At 41.5% G+C, this 12618-nt stretch overlaps 2 protein-coding genes across 2 annotated transcripts; both read right to left on the bottom strand.

Moving 5' to 3' along the window:
• On the bottom strand, positions 1–3190 carry LOC118771121 (aquaporin-1-like). The gene is made up of 4 exons (XM_036519005.1): positions 2825–3190; positions 1890–2051; positions 1386–1466; positions 1–186 (listed from the first exon to the last, which is right to left on the bottom strand). The coding sequence occupies exons 1-4, from the start codon at positions 3188–3190 to the stop codon at positions 1–3; spliced, it is 795 nt and encodes a 264-aa protein (XP_036374898.1).
• Positions 3191–7013: 3823 nt separating this feature from the next.
• LOC118770958 (aquaporin-1-like) lies at positions 7014–9686 on the bottom strand. The gene is made up of 4 exons (XM_036518752.1): positions 9282–9686; positions 8207–8368; positions 7870–7950; positions 7014–7513 (listed from the first exon to the last, which is right to left on the bottom strand). The coding sequence occupies exons 1-4, from the start codon at positions 9645–9647 to the stop codon at positions 7334–7336; spliced, it is 789 nt and encodes a 262-aa protein (XP_036374645.1). The 5' UTR covers positions 9648–9686; the 3' UTR covers positions 7014–7333.
• Between the last annotated feature and the right edge of the window lie 2932 nt (positions 9687–12618).

Raw genomic sequence — 12618 nt, 5'->3', positions numbered from 1 at the left:
TCACCCTTTGGCCCACTGAGCAGCGGCAGAACCTTCAAGCAGTGGTTCTGGGGCAGGGGCCGCCTCTTCAGGGCCCCAGCACAGAACGTTCAAGCGCTCAGTAAGGTCGTCTAATCTGGGGTAGAGGAGGAAGTCATAAACAAGGGCAGCCACCACACCTCCTGTCACAGGTCCCACCCAGTACACCTGGAAAGGCATGAGAAGGGAATTACATTACATTACATTACATGCATTTAGCAAATGCTCTTACCCAGAGCGACTTCCAGCACAACAGAACATAAGTGTATCCATTCAATTTAAATGAGCAACGGTGTCAGACCTAGCTAACACTCCCAGACCAGTGATTGTGAGCATAACACTATTCAAGCCCTACTACAGGTTGGCTTCTGTTAGATTGCAGAAGATAAGTATACTACCATACGACAGTCCCTAGAACACAGCATCCACAATACTACTTATTTTACGTACAGTATTGTGATGTATCTGATTCTATAGGTATCAGCAGGTATACACGTTAAACCATGTGGCGGTCTGAAGAGGTGGGTCGTCAGTCTGTGTCGGAAGATGGCCAGCGATTCTGCTGTCGTAACCTCCGTTAATTAACATTAACTTTACTAGTGCGCTGTTGCAGGTACCCATGGATAGCTCATCGACAGCCCAAGTCTGAAATGATGTTTCAATAATGCATCTCACCGCCTGGACCGAGCTGCTCGCTTGGAGCCATCGACAGAAAACAAGCTTGAAATCACCCAGTGTTCTAAGTGCCACCTTTGGCTATTTCATCAGCACAGAAAAACCAGGAGTCAGAATTTCATTCAAATCTCAACCCGATTTACCTAGATCAGGGAAGTCAAGCTCTCCTAACTCCCATTTCTGCCATTTTTATTACAACCAATTCACCTGTCTTAACTGGTCCAAATAATCTACAATATACAGTTTACATCTGTGCATTACGCATATGCTGGGCACAAATGACCCCCCACTGCAATGTTTCATTTGCAAAATGTCCCAGTGTCAAAATGACTCGATCTGAATCTTTAGAGGTTAATCAGTGTTGCACACAGATAGGTAATTTATCAAATTAAAAACCCTTGGTGACAGGCACGTTTTGTGACAAACCCCTGGCATATACAGACGAAGTGTTGTTAGGAGCAGGAGATGGTGCCCAAAGGTTGACAGTTTGATTACCCAGTGGAGCACTGCTGTTGTACAGTACTTAACCCAGACTACTTCAGTAAATATCCAGCTGTTTAAATGGATGATACACTAGAAGGGCATCTGAAGTCTCTCTGGAAATTGGATGAGAGAGAACCCAATTTATATTAAAATGAGTGGATGCACTTTTGGAAAGTACCATTTAAGTACATTACTCTGTTATGACTCACCCAGTGGTTTTCGAAGGCGTCCAGAATGACAGCTGGCCCAAAGGAACGGGCAGGGTTAATCCCACAACCAGTGTATCTGATCTGTGAAGAGACATGGTCATTTAAGAGCTCTTTGGCCTAGCCATCACACAAAGTGCACGTCTTGTTATAGAAATCTGTGCAAACTGTGCAATTAATGCCTTGCCCTAAGTGTACAGCCTATTCATACATTTGCTGTGAAGGACTCCAGAGTAAACATTAGATTTGGTGATTGCATTCCATATCCTGGAATTGTGGAAGAATATTTTTATTTACTTTTGTTTATGGGCATAAATGCAAATAAAGCTTAGTTGTCACACAGCATGTAATAGACACTGACCACAACAAAATCCAATAACAAAAATGGCAAAAACAAGAGCATATTATTCAGTTAGTATTTGGCTGCGGAAAAGGCAACTCATACTTGCTGAGACCAAAAAAGAAATAAAAATACAGCTCAAACATGCTGCCCTTTCACCCACTTACAGCTGCCAGGTGCCCCACGCCAACCGAGAGGCCGATGGCCAGGGGGGCGGAGCCAGTGACATCACGCCGTCTTTTGTCTGTGGTGGCTAAGAAGCACAGTACCAGCTGGAAGGTGGCCAGGAGCTCTATGCCAAAGCCTTGGGCCACGTCGATATCATTCAGCTGCGAAAGAATGGACAGCAAAGCAGTGTTACCAACTTCAGCGCTGTAACCTGTGTTCACCTCAGTGAGAGTTGGTATGATAGGATGACATTTGCAAACAAAATGGCTGCCATGGCACAACACTGGCAAGAGCTGAAATTTACCCTGTCATAGGGAGGCAAAGACCCAACTATTTAGCACACAATGGTGGTTCTTTATTTCAACAGACTTGCTTTGCTATTAACACTAAACAATACAGGTACATGCCATTTTTGCTTGGCAGTCACTGATATAAAGAAAACAAAAAGGAACTTGATAAAACTCATTAAGAAAAATCTGCAGCAGTAGGAATAAAATTTCCCTGAGAGAATGCAAGTACCATGACCAATATTCAATTTCACAGTATGACTCATCCTTACCTTTGAATAATGAAATTAAGCTGATATCATTGTAAAAATGTGGAAATAACTGACCACCAAACTAAGTGCTAAAAAGTGATGAAAAGTGAATATTTCATAACTTAAACTCAGTTTATTAGTTGTGGAAATTAATGTTTTTTTTTTCCAAGTAAGCAGTACTCGCTTGTGAGTGATGTCAAATTACTGAAAAAGTATGCAAATTAGAATCTGTATTCAAGAATCATAACATTTAGCAATTTTAAAAAACAGATAAACGTGAATGAGATAACAGACCAACTTCCATGTTCCAACGTTGAGACAACTAGCATTTCAAAAGCAAACGAGATATTATAAATATATGCATTTAATATAAATATTTTGTATTGGTACACTCACCTTGTTGACACCAAGTGAATCTATGTTACTCGGCTTCACTCCGTACACTATGCCGCTCGCAAAGATCGCCCCGAGCATTTGCGCCAAGATGTACAACAGAGCGCGGAACACGCTGATCTGGCAGCTGACCAGCGTCGCCAGGGTGATCGCTGGATTCAGGTGGGCTCCGCTTATGTGGCACAGACTCTGTGCTAAGGTGGCGATCGCCAGGCCGAAGGCCAGCGCCACCTTAACCTCTTGGTCCGGGCCGACGTTGTTCTTATTCCCGATCGCAGCTGAAATACCGACGAATATGAAGAGGGTCATGCCCAGAAGTTCAGCCAGCACGGCCCGCCAGAAGGCCCAGGTTTTGAGTTCCCGTGCCATGACCAGGGCCAGTTGGTATAATGTTCAATACCAAAAAAGAAAAACTTAGGCTTAGACCTCCTCTAAGGCTAGCGGGTCTGTATTTGAGAAGTGACAGGGAGCAAGTTTTTAGGGTAAAACTTTATCTCTCCTAAGTGGCATATGAGAGAAGACATGCTAATTGCTTATGATGTTCAGCCACGACTCTTATTAAAATAGTCTTGGGTCAGGTGTGAACTTGCCCCAATCGATTCCTATTTGCAGCCAGATGCCAGGTGCAACAGCTCCAATCATGATGTGGTCTAAATAAAACGCATGGTTTTTTTGAATGGTCCTGTTCCCTTTCACCATACAATTTTGCAAATGGCAATACGTTACTTAACATAATTATATAAAGTATACAGACTAAATATGTTTAGGTCTAAAAATGTCCTTGATGATACAGAAAAAATATGACGCCACGCACTGCATTCAAAACACGTGGTGGCCGCTATTCTTAGTTTCCTGATGAATGCCCGTTTCCTTCCATAACCTGATATTCGTAGCCTACCATTCATCCCTCACTAACGACTTGTTCTGCTCAGCTCTTCGGAGCCCCAACGCTTAAACCATCGGTTCCATCTCTCGGTCCGTTCTCGGATAATGCGGAATTATGCGCGCAGTCATCACCCCCGTTACGCTGTTTGGTTGCGGTTTCCCTGCATTAGCTCCTCATTACGCCGCGGGTTTTCAAAACCCTTGTTATTGCAAGGCTCCATGGATTGTACGAACTGAAATTCCGTGATTAATGGCTATGTTTATGTATTTTGATATCACGCATGTTAAGTGAAACGTTTGAATGTTATTTATCTTACAGCCAGCAAATCAACGGTGGTAATTCAGATCAATAATCGAATTTACTTCTGGCACATAAGCTTAATCGTGCCATAAATCTGACTGGCTAGCTCATCAACATTGTGGTATCTGGCTGTATTACGATTATTTATGAGATTGTGTGCTTGCTTGACCTTGTTAACCAATTTTGGTCTGGTGTCATCTTCATAGCCACAAATATCACACTGTCATAATCTAACGTGTAAACTCAGTGTTCACACTTGGTACCGCAAAGGGAACGGAATATTATACGATACACTTAAAACATAAAATGTACATGTTATGTACAGTATAAAATGGTCATGGAAATAATTAATTGCGTTATTGCTGTTTTTCATGGGATCTCAGAGCTATGCCTGAGATTTATGCCTACGGAGAGACTGCTTTAGAGAGAAAGGGTTTATGGAGTGTCTTTTAATATGAGCTGTTGGATTTGTGGAAATTGCTGCGAATGTTGATAGCATCTAGGTGGATTTTTGAGACAGGTGAAAGAGCAATATTGTGTCCACATTACACTTGGTGTATCTGATCTTCCTAGCTGGATAAAGATGGAATTCAGGAGGTGTTCCGTTTGTATTTTGTCGAATTTCTTTGCTCCTCTGTTGTGTCAGCCTTACATTGTACTGCCGTAGAACATTTATGTTGTGGCTAGTAGTTGTGAAGAACTATGTAGTATTTTGTTGCACTTGCAGTTCATATTTGTTGCATATGCTCTGGTATTTTCTGAATGCTTAGCAAAGTCACCCCTTGGGATGGGCGTCTGTCAGATAGACAACAACCAATCATAAGCCAAGCACTCCTGTGCGAGACCTCTGTCCCTCCTACTTCATAGTTTTTTTCCCCATTAGAATAACAAGCACAAACTGTTCTGTAGTGTCTTTTTGACATATGGTGAAAGCATACAAACCTGGTGGTGGGGAGGGTAAGCAGGGTGTGAGCAGGGAGAGCACTAAGGCTAAATTGCATAATCATGGGGCTAAGGATGGGACAGAGTTTGGAGGAGGCACAGATCATGACTATTTGCGGCAAAAATTCAGAAAATCAGGGTGGACCAAAATTGGGGTTAGACAGTCAAAGGCGTGACTGGAACCACCACAGAATCAAAGTCCCTTATAGAGTGTTCAGAGGACAGCTCAGGAATTCATCTTGTAGGTGGCCAGACATTACTGAAGATGCTCTTATCTGGAAAAATTTCCTTGTCTTTGTCACAGGCATAACTGTACTGTCCTGGCTTCCAAGAAATAATCGCTTAATGATGAAAAGAAATGATTAGAAGAAAATGTTTTGCGCATAATGAAACATTTCATGCACTGATGGATGAATTATTTATGCACTGTAGTTCTGTTGCAAGTTGTACACGGCAAGTGCCTTTAACTTGTGCAGCTCTGCATATGTATTCCTGGTTGATTGTGGAATACCGGTATGACCACTTGTATGGAATGGTATATTGGTAAAACTGCCACCAGCAGAGATTTATTTTTGGCATTTCGTTCTCCTTATTGCACTAATGGTCTATATAATTCTCTTACATTATATTCTACTCTAAAGATACATGAGGCTGAATGAAGGAGGTGTATCTAGCACACTATGAGGCCTGTTAGTCTGGAATACTAAGGGTCCCTGAGTCCATTACAGGTGCTGGTAAGCTTTTCCATGTAGGAACCTTATTGTTATATACATTATTGTCCTTTGAAAATGAGAAATATTTTGAGAGGAGAAGTCCTTTAAATTTTGAAAACACTAATATCAATGTTGGAAGGAAACAAAAAGTGAGGGAGGCTAACACATCAAGGCGAACAGAAAGGGGAAACATCTGGGGTCAGTTTGACAAGAGCTCCTATCACCAGATATACTGGATGCAAGACATGGCTGGCTTATGTTCCACTGTGAACAATTAGCCAGTTGGTCAGTCATCATAGCTGCTGGAAATTAAATTGGCTAAAAGCCAGGCAGAGCACACACACTGTATGGATGTACACATGTTGCACACTGCTATTCCAAGCATGGAGAAATAATTCCCTCCAAAAGCACAGACCGATGCCAGGAGTTTACGTGCACTCGTAGTTTTGTTTACTACAACCCTTCCTTAATCAGCAGGTTAACACACCCCAAAGAGTGACTCAGCAACGTTACCATGTTATCTCTGCAGACAGGGCTTCATTAATAAAAAACAGTTATACTTGTGCAACTGTTGCATTTCTTTTACTTATTTTGAAACTGGTTTGAAATGTATCTGCCAGTCTTTGTCCTGCTTCATTTAGAAATATACCAATACAAATTAAAAAAAGACAAGGCAGTTGAGTCTGCAGCTGAGTGTTTTTGGGTGACTCCAAACTCTTTGACATTTGTCATATTCTGTAATGTCTGTAATATAAACTAACTCTTGAGACCCTGTTGAAAGTATTGAAAGTAAATGAATTCAAAATAGTGCTGATAAGTAAAAACTGTGTGACAGGTAAGACAGTTTTCAAAACTGAGCTCTACTGTTATGTTAAGCAGGCAATTCTGTACCAAAAGAATCAGCTAGTCAAATGTTTTATTCATATCAGCTTCCTTGTGTATGGGCTGTGTAGTGACTGTAGTGAGTGGCACTGTTTTCCACTCAGGGAAAGGGGTAGTATAGTCTTTTCTGTATTATGGAGAATTGTATTACAAAGGCTTTATAGAGGCAAATTCTGAGAACAATAGGATGAAAAGTTTCAGTTATTACAGGACAGGAGTTATTACTTGGAGCCATCTTTGTGAAGTCACATGAAGCCAACCTTAAGGATAATAAAAGAGAAATTTGGTAAAGGTCCAGAACCATGTACTGATACCACACGGTACTTTTATTTATCAAAAGTGACAGAAAAAGAATGCAGTAGTGCACACATAATACAAATATAGTTTGTTTTAAAAATGCAATTACACACATATACATTTACAAAAAGAACACAAAAAAACACACAAAATTTTACCTAAAATACTGGTGTTAAGAATCATTAAAAGGGAATATCTTGTAAATTTCTCAGGAACTGAAGAAATCAAAGTGCGTGCTCAAGAAATGCAATTTCCATTTTTCATTTGACTAGTGAGTGGTTTGGTAAAAAAATGTGAATTTGCATTAAACAATAACAACACTGCACAGCTAAAATAATGTGTCCTCCACTTGTGTCTGTTGAATAAAAGTGTAAATTCTATTTTCAGAACAGATGTGACGTAACTTTACAAGTGGACAGGTAAGCTTCTAGAGAACTGTACATAAAATGACACACCTCCCTCTCTCTCTCTTTTTTTTTTTTTTTTTTTTTTTTACTTCGATGACATTTCTACTGCAGGTGTGTCCTCTGGTCCGTTGACGTCATAGTCCCCATCTGGGCCACTAACCAGAACCTTCACGCGCTCAGGGAAGTCGTCGAATTTGGGGTAGAGGAGGAAGTCATAAACGAGGGCTGCTGCCACTCCTCCGCACATGGGCCCCACCCAGTACACCTGTAAGTGGACAGGTAAGGGAGTCAGTGTCGAGAGACTACAGTACAAAGGCAAGAGCTGCATTCCCATCTTAAAGGTGCACATTGCAATTCAGTTGCCTAACGTGCAAGCATCCGCTCAGTGGAAATTCTAACTGTGGGACATCTAAATGGATAGAATGTGAAGGGCTATTTCATTTTCCCTGGCAGCAGAAAACCGCAGACATTCTTGCTTCATGCAGCTTTCTTCAGTTAAGTGGAACCCCATTTTCACAGGGAGAGGACAGGCAGTTCACAGGAATCTAATGAACGGAACGAAAGCTGTAAAAGGCAGAGTGAGACGTGACGCCGTGCTCAGCTGTCACAAGCATTGCTTACCCAGTGGTTGTCAAAGGCTCCCATGATGACTGCTGGCCCGAAAGAGCGGGCAGGGTTGATGCCACACCCAGTGAAGCTGATCTGTGGAGGGGAAAAGGGGCTCAGTTATTAACCTTAGCAAACTAAGTCCATGTTGAAAAATGCCGCAGGAGATTAGAGCCTTTATGAGGTTTGAAATAAACCACTGGTATACTCATCAGCACAGTCCTAACTTTGTCGGTCAGACAGGGCACAGACACTCATTAACACGTGAGTGCTTCCTGCATAGCTTCGAATATTTCAAACGGCTTGGCTTGAGAAAAAAAAAAAAAAACAAGCAGATAATTAATTCACTCACGGCTGTTAGGTGTCCCAGGGCCACTGAAAGCCCGATTGCCAGTGGGGCGGAGCCCATGACGTCACGACGCCTTTTATCGGTTGTGCCGATGACACACAGGACTAGCTGGAAGGTGGCCAGGAGCTCCACGCCAACGCCTTGACTTGGGCTAATGCCGTTAAGCTGAATTAGAGGAGAAAAAGAAGTAGTGAATATTTATACACGTTACAGAAGTTGCATGAATGTGTTTCTGATCTGTCTTTGCCATTAAAGTTTCAGCATGAAACAGAGCTATAATAGAAGAAAAATCTTTCCATCCATCCATTCAGATTTGTGTTACAAATATATTTGAAATGCCATTTGAATATTTTCATTCATCTTTAAGTTATTTATAAACCAAGAAAATTACATCAGTTATTAAACACGGTTTGTAGTTGATTTTAAAGTTTGAAAACAGCATACAAATAAATAAGACTTATGAAGCTGGTATTCAATAAAATACAAGCCCTGAGTAAAAAACCTTGACGTTAGTAAAACTGAATAAAATTGGAATTAAGGTGACCAAAAAGAAATACACTTTCAAACATGAAGATTAAAAAAAAAAAAAAAAACAATCTGAGAAGATGTTCTCCTTGGAGGTTAGAGGGGGTGACAATGCAGCACAGAATACAAACACAGGGGGGCAGTAAATACACCAACCCTGAATATGTTTGTGGTTTATGACAAACAACAACATCACATGACTACTCTGCATTTATCAAACTGTTGCTAGGAACCTGGAAAAATAGTGAAACATTGTTCCCAGGCAGGCTGAAAAGTTAAGCAGGCCCATGCACCCTAATAATGACATCACCTAAAAAACAATCTGCATATCCAATGCAGTATTTTTCACTGCATTGAACCACCAGCATGAACTGTAAGTAAGTACATAAGTACAGACAACAAGATACATTCCACAGGTGGGCTTCGTAGACCGATAAGTCAAATCTCAGGGAAAACTAGGTCAAATGACTGTTTCCTTAATAGAGATGAATGGGTCGACAGACGGCTGTTTCGTGTAATATGTCGCAGAGGGACAGACTGAAGCGGTACTCACGCTGTTGACCCCCAGGGCCTGGATGGCGGCGGGGCGGACTCCGTAGACGATGCCGCTGGCCACGGTGGCCCCCAACATCTGGGCCAGGATGTACATGACGGCCTTGAAGACGCTGATCTGGCAGCTGGCCAGCAGTCCCAGGGTGACGGCCGGGTTCAGGTGGGCCCCGCTGATGTGGCCCAGGCACTGTGCCAGCGTGGCGATGGACAGCCCGAAGGCCAGGGACACCTTCACCTCCTGGTCCGGGTTGGCGTTGTTGGGGTTCCCTATGGCGGCCCCGATGCTGAGGAATATGAAGAGGGTCATGCCCACAAGCTCGGCCAGGACGGCCCTCCAGAAGGCCTTGCTCTTGAATTCCTTCTTCATGGCTGGGCCCTCGGTGGTCCTCTGTGGTGTCTAACTGGCAGACCGTCGCTCAGAGGCCATTTATAGTCTCCGGGCTGATAGTGGGAGGAGGCGGGCTCAGTGAAAGTGAAAGGGAAGGGCATTCTGAATTAATGAGAAATCCTGAGGCTTGCTCACTTTTTTTCCTTCTTCCTTTCTCACTCCTTTCTCTTCTCTCTCTCTCTCCCCTCTCTCTCTGTCTCTCTCTCTCTCTCTTGTCATTTGCACTAAGGATAGTTTCTTGTTTTTTTCCTTTCCTGTTTTTTATGACAGCCTTTAGGGAAAAAAAAATCAACACTTCACAAACCTAGCACTGAAGCAACTAAACTGAGTGAAGTTTCCTGTTCTGACTTTAGTTATTAAATCTTTGTAAACTTTGTGACCACAAATTGTGTTGTGACAGCTTTGTTGTGCTTTTTATTAAATTAAATACTAAAACTGTACAATGTAGTTTACAATTTGTAGGGGCTATTCCTGTGTAACTCAAGCAGTACACCACTTTTTCCATACTCTCCATATCAGATCTGAGGGAAGTAAACAGGTGTATACTGTGATCTTTAATGAAGTAATTGCCAGTGTGAGACAAACTAACACCTGAAATTTCAACAAACCACTCAGCTCAAAACGCAACATTGAACTTCAATTCTTGAAGTTCAATTCTTTTACCAGAAACATCTACAGGAACTGTTGTGTTTTTGTGGAGACAGGATTGTTACTGGATACATGCAGGGTCCGTTGTATTATGTATTTTCTATTCGTTGTATTAAGTATTTTCTATTGCATTTTCTATTTTTGAGGTAGTTCCCTATTAAAAATGCAAAGGGAACAAGTTAAATTACTTGTTTCCTTTGCATTTACTTGATTTGATTTGTTTGATTTGAAATGTACCATCTGGCAGCTACTTGAACAATTACTTCATATGTTTATCCCCCAGCTCTCTATGTGATTATCTTGTGAGATTCACATGAATTGTGGGAAGTGTAGTTGCCAAGCGAGGCTGTGGCAGTGGTGTAGTGATATGCTAATAGACAGATGCATACTTAACTCATGATGAGTCCTTCCAACAAAATCATTGTTGGTGAAATCCTTTGCTATTTTCCTTTGCTGCGGTCCTTTGGTCCATACAGTTTCAGTGGAAGTAGGCAAATATGTATGCTATCTTTTAGATGCAAAATACTTAGACCTATTTGACACAAACATTTTATATTTAATGTAAGTGTATTCATTATCTATTACAGTGAGTAGATTGAGTATATGTCAACATAATGACATACCATAACCATTCAATTTCTCCTTTTAATTGGAGCCAGTAAGTTTTAAACATGGTGTGAATGTCTTAAGTTTTTCATGACGCTGTAGCAAAAAAAAAAAGCTCTCCCTTCCTCACTGAAGTCATTCTGCCAGCTGCGGATATGGCAGCTGATATTCATTTCAGTGTTGACATACATTAACCCGGCCCTCAGTTGTGGACAAAGTTTGACACCCTGATATCAATAAAAAGGAAGCCATAAAACTTTACAGTGTAGTGTACTCCAAAAGTAAACACATTGGAAAAATAAGCATTAACTAAGGCTCCTTTAGCCAGAGGATTCACAGGTGAGTACCGTCAGTTTTAAACAGGTGCTTAAGCCTGAGTTTTGTTGGTGGCGGTTTGCTTTATTTCTTTGTGTCACCTTGCAGATGACCTGCGAGGCTGCACGGTCCTCAAGCTGATCTGATCTCAATACTTCATACCCCAGATATCGTGGTAGATCGCCCTTTCAAATATATGTCTGATTTCAGAGATTTAAGATTTCTTGCATTCTGCTTCTTGTTAAGGACAAATGTCAAGGGTGCAGTCTGATTTGAGGAAAAAAAGTTTCTCAATGTTCCCTGTCTGTGCCACTCACCCATTGTCCTCATAATCAATTCTCATAAAAGAGAAGATAAACACGTGATTGCAAGATATGAGGGTGTATTTACTCAATGGATGGCAAGAAGAACTTTTATGGCTTTCACCAGTAATCAGGATTGACAGACTCCTGGCAGTCAGTAAAGAAATGCCGTGACCTTGCTAGGGATTAACCCTCAGAAACAGCATGAAGGTGTGGCCATTTGATAGGGAGTATAATTCACTTTAGTTTTTTTTTTTGGCTTTAATCTTAAATCTTGGATCAAACAGGGGGTAGAAGTGTTACATTTTCAAGCATTTAGTAAGGGTATTAATTCCATGACGTATGTAAAGATAGCTATAAAAAACTGGGATCCCAAATTCTTACAGTTCTCCTTGTGGTTTCTAATTCAATTGAAAGTATGCGTCACACTTTACCTAAAGTAATTGCTTGTTTAATGGTGCGTGTCTGGATATACAGCAGATGGGTGGAATAAAAGCATTTTCATTTTAATCTGTTTTCGTGGGTGATTAAAATGTGCATCCTGTAATATTAGGCAGGGTACATTGTCAAGTGTTCCATGTCTGGTGTTGGACTTGGGGTTTCGGCCATGCAAGTTTTTATTGTTGGTGTGTGCATCAGTGTGGCATGGAGTCGGGGTGGCAGCAGGCCCGCCGCTATGGGGGTGCTTAGGGGTGCATTGCACCCCCAGATGAACCTCTGTGCACCCCCAGTTGTCTTCTTATATCCCGATGTCTACATAGTCTTTATGACTTTTTGTGTACCCCCATGGACAGCAATTGCACCCCTTTTCCTGGGGCCAAGTCTGGGTGGCAGTGAGGTTTGGCAGTTAGACAAAGAGTTGGCCTTATGACTGGAAGGTTACAGGTTTTACACCTTAGTCGGCTGTACTGTTCAGCAAAGCACATAACCTGAATTCCTTCAATAAATATCCCACAGTATAAAAGCAGAGTATATTAAATGTAGGCTCAGTAGCCCTGAAAAATAATAATTTGATAAGCATTTACATACTGTAATTACAATTTTTATACATTTTAATTTTTCAACAATTAGGTAGATAC

Source organism: Megalops cyprinoides, chromosome 24 (genome assembly GCF_013368585.1).
Source record: "Megalops cyprinoides isolate fMegCyp1 chromosome 24, fMegCyp1.pri, whole genome shotgun sequence".
Classification (NCBI taxonomy): domain Eukaryota; kingdom Metazoa; phylum Chordata; class Actinopteri; order Elopiformes; family Megalopidae; genus Megalops; species Megalops cyprinoides.
Note: the sequence above shows the minus strand (reverse complement) of the source record. Positions and strands in the feature narration are given on the sequence as shown.